The sequence below is a fragment of the Castanea sativa genome, chromosome 11, assembly GCF_040712315.1.
Source record: "Castanea sativa cultivar Marrone di Chiusa Pesio chromosome 11, ASM4071231v1".
Classification (NCBI taxonomy): domain Eukaryota; kingdom Viridiplantae; phylum Streptophyta; class Magnoliopsida; order Fagales; family Fagaceae; genus Castanea; species Castanea sativa.
The window spans coordinates 18,610,190-18,622,172 of record NC_134023.1 but is presented as its reverse complement, the minus strand read 5'-3'; the positions used below and the strand labels follow the sequence as shown (position 1 = coordinate 18,622,172).

Below are 11,983 nucleotides of genomic sequence, written 5' to 3'. Positions count from 1 at the left end.
CCATTCTGGGGGTAGGATGAAGGGACGATCATCACCAGAAGCCCTTGAAATACTCTCTAAGGTTTCCTCGCCGCCGTCACTCTCACCCTCGTCACTGGTACTTCCTTTTTCATTAATCCTCTGGTCTCCGTCATCTACCCTCTCTTCTCCACCATCCTCGCTCACCTCACTTTCTCTAGAACTCCCTACTTTCCCGTCAGAAGGAGTTAATGTTTCCCTTTCGGACGACCAGGATAGGCCCTCCGTGGGCTCACGGCCTGATTGGAAGACTTCGTCGTAACCCGCTCCGTCGCAGATCGACAATTGATCACTCGTCGTCTCCCTAGACATCTAACTACCTACAAACGATGGGTTTTTATTCTAAGATCCTAGGAAGACGACTTCACTAAAGGGCATTACTAAAAAAATAAAAAGGTAAAGTGAAGAGAACTTACGAGTAAAAGGACGGCCTCAAGAAGCTGACGGCAATCTGGTTGACGGCGTGAAAAGATCAGCAGTGACGTCCTCTTTCTCTCAAAATGAACAGGATGTGAAAAATTGGAAATAAGTGGAAAAATGAAATATATATAGGCGAAAGAAGGCACGAAAGACGAAGCGACACGCTCGTCTAGACACGGAGCCAATCAGTCCAAGCCATGTGTCTCACCATTTAATGAAGATGGCACGAATTACCACGCATGAATGGTTTCCCCAATAACGTCAACTCCATAACCCGTCAGCCACAGCTGACAGGGTAATGGAGTAGGGGGCAGCTGATGGTGGTGGTTTTACAAGTTACTAATACTTTAAGAAGGCTGACAGGAGTATCGAGCCCGTCAGCGATAGTCACTAGAACATCTCCTTTTGACGTTCGCAGCTACACCCCATACGTGACGGCGTTGGGTTGAAGTATCAGCTGACGGAGCCAAAGCTGAGGGTCCTAAGCTGACGACCTTGCCTGAGACATACGTAGGCTGACGACTGTATAGGAGACGTACGTAGGGTGACGACCTTAGGAGGTAAAATTTGAAGGGGTAACCCAACCTTCATCCTTAACCTGTTTTGTCCTCTACGTACGTGCATATAAGGAAAGTTCTTGCGCTACACGCTCGGCCTTAGTCAAGAAGATTCCTATAAGGAAAAGGGCTCTAGGTGATACGCAAAATCCATAAATTACTCTCCTAGAAGGAAAGTACGTCCTCACCAAGGCGCTTATTTCGGATCCATGTCACTATATATACCCCAAAACCTCATAAGCCAAGGTACGCATAATTCACTTCAGCTCTAGCACTCTAGGGTTGTTAGAAAAAGACTCTAACTTGACCTTCGGAGGGTTTTTGGCCGGCACCACACCGGTGCTCTCTGTTAGCTCTTCTATTCTCCTTTTGCAGGTGTTGCTTCGGTTTGGAGAGTCCTCGCAGCTTACTAGTGATTTTCTCGGCATCATCAATTTTTATAATTATAATTTTAGAAATCTAAGATGCATGGATTTATTGATTTGATACTAAATAAATTCTTTTTTTTTTCTTGAGAAGATGATACTAAATAGCATTGATTAATAAAATTATGTATTTTTCTTTTTCTTTTTTTGGAAACACAAATTTGGCATGTCTGATAATGGATAAGCACTAAAATAACTTAAAAAGGAAAAAAAAATTATGAATCTAAAACGTTGAGATAATACCTTCTTTCTTTTTCTTTTCTTTTTTGAGAATCCATTGAGTTGATACTTAGCTCTAGATACTCTGAACTTAGGTTAGAAACATCTTTTGTAGGAAAACCGAATATGTATCTTCTGCTCTCATACGTGAACATTTCAAAATTCTAAAATTCATTTATTTTTTTGGATTATGCTTTTTTTTAATCAAAAGTGATAAGGGAATATGTATCATATGTATCTGAATATCTGATATAAATAAATTCGAAATTAGTTTTTTAAGGGAATATATCTTATACATTTTTAAACTAGTTTTCTATATACTAGAAAAAAAAAAATTACAGAACTGAATATATATTTTTTTATACAAGATAGAATTTCTACTTTAACCTAATCTAAGTATATATGTGGGTAGAGATTTGAACCCTGTCCCTTGCCATTTACACCCTACAAGCACTTGTACTTGTAAAGTGACCACCGCAGTGGTGAACTAAATATAATTAAAATCAATTATATTATTCTTATCTTACGTGATTCTTGCCCCCATTTAAATTCCCCCCCCCCCCCCCCCCCCAAAGTTAAGTTTTCAATCCTCACGGTTAATAAAAAAAGATCTATATGTTACAAATAAAGAGAGAATCCGTTATGGATTTGGGGTTGAGTCAGACATGGCATATATAAGGTCCCTTTTCGGAATAAATGTTAATTGAAATCTCTATTAAAATCTTTTCTTTTTCTTTTTTTCTCAGATCAGATTTATTATATATGGAAATGCTTATATGGTGGAGGACATTTTTCCCTTCCTTCTTATACATGTTTTGTCAACTTTCCATATTAATATACCTCAAAATATGAAAATACCATCTCAAGCAGAAAGAAATCTCTCAAGTTTCCCATACCAAGAAATACTATCAATAAAATCAATACAAATTAGATTCATCTAATGTAGAAACCATTTTTTTTTTCGTTTAAATAGAACGATAATCCCATACATAAGAGTAGACAAACCTAAAGCCAGAAGGAGAAGACAAAACTCATTTATCAAAAAAGAAGATAAATGGGTTTGAAACTTACTTTTGGTTGGGTTTGTTTGTTAATATTATCTTTGTCTGTATGTATTACTGAAGCTCAAGGCCAAACCAAGGATTTTAACGTGAAGAACTATGGTGCCATTGCTGATGGAAAGACCGACAACAGTAAGGTAATTCTTTCTTCTTCTTTTTTTTTCTTTTACTCGTAGTGAAAAGTCTCTCAACTCTTAAAGTTTCTTACACTTTTTCACACTATTCTTGTGTTTTTGTATTATGATGGTATCAAGACCTATCTCAATCTCAAAGGTTATGTTAGTAAAATATTAAAAGTTAGTGATTTGTTCATTGTTTGTAGCAGGACTATTAGTTCAAGTGTTTAGTAAATCAATTTTGAATTTTCTGGATGGTGTAACATGTGTAAAACAGATAACGGTATATAGTCTGAATTCCTTAAAAACCGTGGCTTTAGTCACTATTTCTTATGCCCAGAAAACCCAAAAACAGTTTAGGATACAATTCTAGTTCCTCAAATCCATGATTTGTTTCAACTTCCAGAACCTTAACCTAAAGAAGTCTATGGTTTCTTCATGGGATTGTGTAGAACAGTAGAACCTAATAATCAGACAATGATTAACTATATATTATTTTTTTTATATGATAAATCACATCTTTGGAATCTTATAAAACCAACTTATAAAAGAATTAAATATAGTTTCAGTTTGATCCTGTAAAATTGAAGCTAGTAAGGTTGACTTGGTGTTGATTTGGGATGAAAAAAAAAAGTTCTTCAAAATTGCTAAATTATCCAGTGTCTTAAAAAGTTTAAACTTTTTTTTTTTTTTATAAGAAGACTGAAATTTTATTAAGTTAGTGAAAGAAATTACATAATCCAACATTCCTTATTTATATGTGGACCACCCGTTATTATTTGGCACCCAACACACCTTTTGCTTTGATACTATATAAAATCACCAACTGTCCTAAAAATTTAAGTTATTAGAAAATAATGAATTTAATCAAACCTTTTTTTTAATGTTTTTTGCATCAACAAACATGTGCATGCATCAACAAACTTGAATTTTGGATGTTTTTGTCAGGCATTTCTTAAGGCATGGAAGGAAGCATGTGAATGGACAGGTAGGGCTAGGGTTTGGATCCCCATGGGAACATACAGGGTGAACTCAGCAAAATTTGAGGGTCCATGCAAGGGTCCAATAGCCTTTGTGATTAAGGGGTATCTCAAGGCTCCTACTGAACCATCCCTGTTTATCACCGAGAACTGGATCAATTTTCGATATGTTAACAATTTGACAGTGAGTGGTGGTGGCGTCTTGGATGGTCAGGGAAAGGAGGCTTGGGCTTACAATGACTGCAACAAGAATCCCAATTGTCCCTCTTTACCAACGGTAAGTTTAGATCTATAGGGATTTCCTTGGTTCCAAAACATGTTGGTCTACCATGTGGATTGGGAATTTTGGGTCAAATTTACAAATGGTTATTGGTAGATATCACTATGATAAAGGGTCGTATGTATATAATCATAGCCATGAAGTTATTGTTCTGGTCTTTCTTCCTGGCTCTGATGGTTTATGTTATGATGTGTGGATTTCTTTTTGTGTGTTAATACATGCATATGCATGTATGTACTGGTGTCGTTACAATGATTAAAGTCAAGTGGAGTTTTTTATAAAAACGTGACACGGGATTTTAGATCAGATGCCTTACTTGATAGGAGCAAACTTTGTTTAGTGTTTGCAAATTCCTAAGTTAATGTCACATATAAATGCTAGTTGACGTTGATGGTCCTCTTCCTTCATTGGAGGAGTTCCTCCGTCAATGAGTGGTCTCATATTCCATTGCCTTGTGGAGCAGCGTTGCTGCCTTTACCTCTTGGGACTGGCCATGAGACATACATCTCTATTACTATGATTTTGTTTTACCTATAAATAAAAAAATAGTACCATATATTTTTGCATATAAAAACACAAGCTATACATACAATTCTTCGATAGATTTTTACATTGCTCAAATTGTGGGATGTCCCATATTCTTAATCTTCCATCACATCTCTTGCGAGAATAATTTAGAAGTTGGAAGATCCAAAACCAAAACCAGTGGAATTTACTAATCATGCATATATTTTTTATAACTAATACTAATTTTTAAATTTCTCAATAGTATTATTAAAAAGTAAATTTTTTAATTTGTTATCTTGTTCCAAATGTAAGAGACTAACGTCTAGTTATGCATTGCAAATATATTTTCAGACAATGAGATTTGATTTTGTGACCAATGCATGGGTTCATCACTTGAGATCAATCAACAGCAAGAACACCCATATTGTGGTTTTCGGATGTGTGGACGTAAGAATCACTACCACTAGAATATCAGCCCCTGCTGACAGCCCCAACACGGATGGGATAAAAATGGCAAATTCTAGGGGCATCAAAATCCAACAAACAACGATTCGTACTGGTGATGATTGTATAGCCATGCTAGCCGGAACCAGTCAAGTACGTATTTTTAATGTTACTTGTGGACCTGGGCATGGAATTAGTATTGGGAGCCTTGGCAAAGATGGAGATAAAAATGATTTGTTTGATATAAAGGTAAGAAACTGCTCATTTCACAATACTTCTGATGGCATAAGAATCAAAACTTGGGCTTCTCCTGGAATTGGTAAGGTTTCCAGCTTGATATATGAAGACATTTTCATGAATCAAGTTGGCAATCCCATCATTATAGATCAAGAATATTGCCCGTACCCTCCTTGCAAAACACAGGTAATTTTAATAATCCATTTCTTTTTCTTCGTTTTCTTTTTTTATAATTATGATAGATGTAAATTTATGATATCCACTTTGCAATGTAGATGCTAATGTATGAGATGGACTCCGAGAGAAAATAGGCTCTTGGTTAAAAAATTGACATTTTTATTATGTTGTTAATGTGACATTAATATATTGATTTGACATATAAGTTTGTAAAGCTTTTGTTAAAAAAATGGTCATACTTTTAGCATTTCACTTTCACAAAACACCTTATGGTTATTTATGATCTCTATATTAGTGGTACCAAAAATCATGCCAGTGAATAAAAAACTGCAATGGAAAAGTCTTCAACTTGCATGCACAAGTTCCACACATTGCCAATTAATTATTAACAAAGTGTACTTAATTACTAATAAAACTTGTGATCTCCTTTCTTGTCTACAGCCCTCTCGTGTTCAAATTAGTAATGTCACATACAGAAACATCTGGGGAAATTCAGGTTCGAAAGTTGCAGTAACTTTCCGATGCAGCCAAAGCAGACCATGCAGAGACCTAGTGATGGAGAACATCAATTTGCATTATCATGGCCGTGATGGAGAGGGCTCTACTGCTATTTGCAATAATGTCAAAGGCGAATCTCTTGGTCCTCAAAATCCTGCATCGTGCATATAATCCTGCTATCACTAGCAAGTTCCATTTTAGTGTGCTTTCCCATATATATATACCAAAATGTTAAGAAATAATGTAGACTTGAGGATCCCCTTCTTCTAATGGCTCATTCTTGTGCTTATTATCAGGTTCAAGACTTTTAGATTTTAACATGTCAAATACTGTTGTATGCTTAATTTGCACATTGGAGAATGGAGAGATTGTTTCATGGTTTTCCGGCTATAGTTTTGCCATTCTTAATTAGCCTAGTCCTGCAGACTAAGATATACATAGCTATTTATCTTTCACTTTTCAAATAAAAAAATTTTAAAAAATTAAAAAAAAAAAAAAGATATACTTGACCAATAATTAGCTGGGCTTTCAGCAATAAATGGTTGATTTGTTTAAAAGCTTCAAAAGTTATTATTTTAGGCTGTTCTTGCGATTTTGGATTGGCATTATCTTTGATAATAGTACTATATTAACTCCTTGTACACGATTAGCCCAAAAAAAAAAACTCCTAATACATGTCAAACAAATCTCTAAATTAAGTAGCATGCTTTTATAACTAGTCACCATCAATGTTACAAAATTTCCTCTTTAATGGCTGCATTAAGAATTGGAACAAAACCCGCCAACATCCATGCTCATCAATAACTTTTGGTGCCAAGAGTTTTATTGATATTGGCTAAGTCTTCCTTAAAATGATAAAATTAGGATTGAAACTTTAAATCACGCCTACCCCACTTGTTGTAACTATTATAAAAATAATAATAATACATAATAACATTTTCTTTGATGTTTATTATTTAAGTTTAGAATAATACTAGAGATACAAATTATTTTACAAAAAAATTTACAAACTACTGATGTGGTGAATAATTATTAGTAAATAAAAAAGTGATATTAACGGTGAGTCTAAATAAAAACCAATAAGTGCATTTTGTAAAAATGTTGTAAAATAGTTCGTGCCTGTAGCATTATTCTTAAATCTAAATAAAACTACTCAAAACTCATATTTGGTTTACTTGTAAAGATACATCACCCACATGAGGTTTAAATCGTATCATTTAACCTCTTTTGTATTATTTTAAGGTAATGTTGCTCTTACATCCACTTTTTCACATCTATTAACATGTTTTAAAAATGGACATTTTCTTCTTGACTTTTAAAATGTGTATATCAATGTGCTAATTGTGGATATTGTGTAAAATAATAGATGTAAAATGAGTATAGGAATATTTTCTCATTATGTGGGTTCTAGCTAGTATGATCAACTAGTAAAATCTCTGATGGTTGAATAAGAGATTTGGAATTCAATCACTACTTACAATAAAAACCAATTGGTGCTAAACGGTAAAGTCTCTCATGGTTAAATAAGAAATCTAAGGGAGTTCAATTCCCGCCTACACCAAAAACCAATTGGTGTTTTGGTCTGATAATATAAAGCCATCACCAAGAACAGGTGCCATCGGTAGAAACTCTTTTTTTAAAATATATATATTTTCTCATTATCTTCTGTAAAATGCTACCGGTCAATAAATTAAATAATGATGTACATTGAATATGATGATAAGGTGCCCATCTATTTCACAACTACTCATTCCAACAATGTGGGAAAACTTCTGCCTCTTCCCACAATTATATGTATTGCGTCTCCCAATCATATTTTAGTCATTTTATTCTCCTTTCACACACACACCAAAAAAGAAAAAAACCTATTTGTATGCAATGATTTTAAGGGATGTGCTGTTTATAAAAATTACATACCTTATTGCACTCTGTGTAATTTCTCTTATGTACTTAAATTCTGAAAAATCTGGTGCAAATCCAAAAGAATTACTTCCTCTGTTTGTTGAGTTTAGGATATCCAACTTTTTTTCTTTTTCTTCTTTGACAAAAAAATAGGTAATATCCAACTTCTTAAAAGAATATCATTTAATGAACTACTTTTCAAATAAAAAGACATAAATTTTCAAAACAGTGCACATACATATGATGAATGAGGGGAGGGGTAATGACTAAGTGTCTATTTATTGGCAATATTATTTTTGCCAACTTATTTTACTATTCATGGGTTCATGGGTCTCACTGCACTTTTTAGTACTATTCATAGGTCTCACTATACTATTTCAGCTAACTTTTACTTTTATCTATATTACTTTCAGTAAAAAGTTTTTAATTTCAGCAAAATAAACGAATCCCAAACAGATCTTAAATAAAGTAAAATCTAGATTAGTAAAATCAAATTATCATAATTACATAAATTAATTAATATTTAAAAGATGACTATTTCGGGACATCTTAAATTGAAATAAAAGACCTACGAAATGGAACGAATAGAGTATTTCTAAAATTGGTGTAATTTCAAACTATACCAAATGGGTGCATTTCAAACAATTTCAAAATCTGTGTAATTCCAAAAACCTATACTAAACTATGAAAACCACGATATGAAGGGAGCTAGGGAGACCTGTGGATATTGTGCGAACCAAAAGAGGAGGGGACCAAGATTTTTAACGATTGGCATAGAGTCGGTGCTTTATTTTGAAAATCAATATATATATAAAAGCAAAGACCTCATGCAGAAGTGCATGAGGTTCTGCCACGTGGCGCTTTGTATGAGTACTTTCTCATTTAGCTTTTCACCTCTTATCTTCTTAGCAATGATTAGTTTAAGCCATAAATGTAGAAAATTAATGATTTGGTTCTACTCCCTTTTTCAACTTCTTGAACTCTTCCACTTTTAATTTCATTAATTTAATAAATGAAAGGTTTTCTCCATTCAATGTTAGTTTTCATGTTCTTTTATATATTCCAGTTTCACAAAATATCAAAAGGCCAAAAGAAAAATAGGACTGGAGAGATAGAGAGACAAAGAGTGAGAAATTAGTGTCAAAAGAGTATGAAATTGCTTTTGGTTTCAGGTGCATATGCTCTAAACTCCTTAACAACATTATCAAAACTTGATACAATGCTTTCACAACATATGGGGTTTCTAAAAGGTATGTGTTTTTTTGTTTTTATTTATATTTTTGAGAAGTGTTTAATATTTGTAAGTGATTAAGGGACTCAGATGTAAGTATAATTAAACTTAAGATACGAAATGGTATAAGTTTACATTTCCCTGTTCAATTATTATTTTTTTTTTAATCTCTTCACATGTATATTTAGTTTTAAGAATTAGAAACCTTAAATCTTAGATGTTTAGAATTCAAAAGTTCATGTGTTTTCTTTAAAAAAATAAATAAATACTTCTTAAAAAAGAAAATGAAATAATAAAAAAATTTATATTGGAAACAGTCAAATGTAAGAATTATATGCATGTACACGTGATCAAACAAAAAAGGGCATGTAGTAACATTTTTAGAGTCTAATTAATTATTGTTACTTATGGATATATTGTGTTACAATTTTTTTTCATTCATTATTTTAGTGATGTATAATACATAATTGAAATTAATTTTCCAAACATTATAATACACATGAGTATTATAAAATAACTAATAACGAACACGCGCATCGCGCGGGACATCCACTAGTTTCATATTAATTGTGGATATATCTTCCTACCTTAAATAATTGACATAGAGTCAGTGCTTTATGAATAAAAATTAAGAATATTTTTAAAGAAAAATTAATATTAAAAGAAATAAATTACAAAATGTTTCCAAGAGACAATATTAGAAAGCTTTGCATCCTATGCATAAGCAACAAGAAAAAGAGATATAAAACTTTCCTACTACAATCTGATGAGAAAGATTGAGAAAAGGAAATTACTTGGATAAAACCTAATCTAGGTCATTTAGGGTGTGTTTGGTTGGGGTGAAAATAGGGAGGATGGAAAATAGGATGAAAAATGTGGTTTTCTATTGTTTGATTAAGAAAAGAAAATAGGAGAGACAAAAAATATAAGAGAAAGTTTTCCCTCCTGGACCCACTTTTTTTATCCTCCCAAATTGGGAGGAAAATGAGGAGGGAAAAGTGATGAGAATTGCATTTTACACAAATACCTTCACTTTATTACACTCACCTACCCCTCTCATTTTTTCACTATTATATAATAATGACATAATAGTCAATTTATATAAACTACATTTTCCACCCTCCCCTTTTTCTCTCTAACCAAACAAAAATTTTTTCTATCCTCCCACTTTTCCATCCTCCTACTAATTTTTCATCCTCCCGCTTTTCCACTCCTCCGACCAAACGGACTCTTAAACTTTGTTCAAAAGAGATTTATGGAGTGAGGGTGTTAGATGCCCACCCCAACTAATCTAAGAACTAGTCTTTTAGGCTATAATGACCAATATAGCTCTATTTGGGAAGCATATTTTGCGTTTCCCAACAATGCTTTTTTTTTTTAGTGGGTCCCGTGAACTATTCACATGACTTGCAAACTACTTTTTTTCAAAAAATAACTTTAAAACTAAGTCCCACGGCAACAAACTTACTCATCAAAAAACACAATTAAATTAAAGCAATGAAAGTTTGAAAGAGATAGCGCTTCACATACATAGTTTGAAAGAGATAACGCTTCACATGCATTAGCCATTCACCCAAAAAAAAAAAATGCCAAAAATTAAAATAAGCAAGAATATAAGACCAAGAGAGTTAGCCACAAAATCGAAGCTAGCTAGAGGAATGGGCTTTAGGGACCTTGCATTGTTCAATGACTTGCATCTTGCCAAACAAGCTTGGCGACTTTTACACAATAAAGATACTCTTTTTTACAGGATATTCAAGGCAACATTTTTCCCGCATTGTTCATTCATGGAAGCAAAGGAATCAGCATCCGGGTCATATGCTTGGAAAAGCATTTTGAAAGGAAGGTCGGTCATAAAAATGGGTTCAAGATTCTGGTTGGCAATGGGAAAACATCAAAATTTGGTAGCACCATTGGCTTCCCATTAAACACCCACCATTAGTCACTTCTCCAATCATTGATTCCATGGAGGATGCCACAATTGATTGTCTAATTGATGAGAACGCAGGAAAATGGGATGCTGAAATGTTGGAGGGAATTCTTATACTGGCTAAAGCTGAACTTGCAAAGAAGATCCCACTTGCCCGAAGCCAAACTGAAGACTCTCTGTTCTAGCCTTTCACGGCAAATGGGCAGTACAATTACAAGTCTGGATATAGGTTTCTCAAGGATTTGGAGGTGGGATCTGAGGAGGGTACACAACCAGACTTGGATAAAAATTTCTGGAAGAGCATTTGGTCCTTGGAAGTCCCAAACAAGTACAAAAACCTGGTATGGCGAGCATGCAGGAACTCCCTCCCAACAAAACTCAACCTGACCTGAAAAACAATCATTGAGAACCAACATGTGACCGATGCTCTTCAAACACTGAGGACTCGTTGCATGCTCTTTGGGGTTGCTCGGGTTTGGATGAGGTTTGGGATGGAGACAGATGGAGCTTTCGGACAATGGAGGTGTTTGCTGACTTCAAGCAATTATGCAGATGGATCATAGAGAATGGGAAGTCACCTGAGCTCTTTGCTATCCAAGTATGGTCTATATCACACCAACGAAATCAAAACTTGCTGCCTCACAAAGGATCTGTAACAAGCTGCACAAGAGTGTTGGAATGAGATCAAAACTATCAACCCCCTACCAAACCCGATCAGACCACAACCAAAGCCAAAATGGACAGCACCTCCACCAAACAAATATAAGATTAATTATGATGGAGCGATCTCAAATGCAGACAACAAATCTAGGGTTGGAGTGGTAGTTCATGACTGCAATGGTGAGGTAATTGCATCCTTAATTTAGCAATTGGAGCAGGCATACCAACCCATGGAAGTGGAGGCAATTGCTGCGTGTAGAGCAGTGGAGTTTGGCAGCAAGATTGGAGTGGACTATGCTATTGTGGAGGGTGATTCGGAAT

At 34.4% G+C, this 11,983-nt stretch overlaps 1 protein-coding gene across 1 annotated transcript; it reads left to right on the top strand.

Moving 5' to 3' along the window:
- The first annotated feature begins 2,693 nt into the window (after window positions 1-2,693).
- Window positions 2,694-6,110, top strand: LOC142616180 (exopolygalacturonase). Its single transcript, XM_075789046.1, has 4 exons — window positions 2,694-2,837; window positions 3,765-4,073; window positions 4,935-5,450; window positions 5,883-6,110. Exons 1-4 carry the CDS (start codon window positions 2,694-2,696, stop codon window positions 6,108-6,110), a joined length of 1,197 nt encoding a protein of 398 aa, XP_075645161.1.
- The last annotated feature ends 5,873 nt before the right edge of the window (window positions 6,111-11,983 follow it).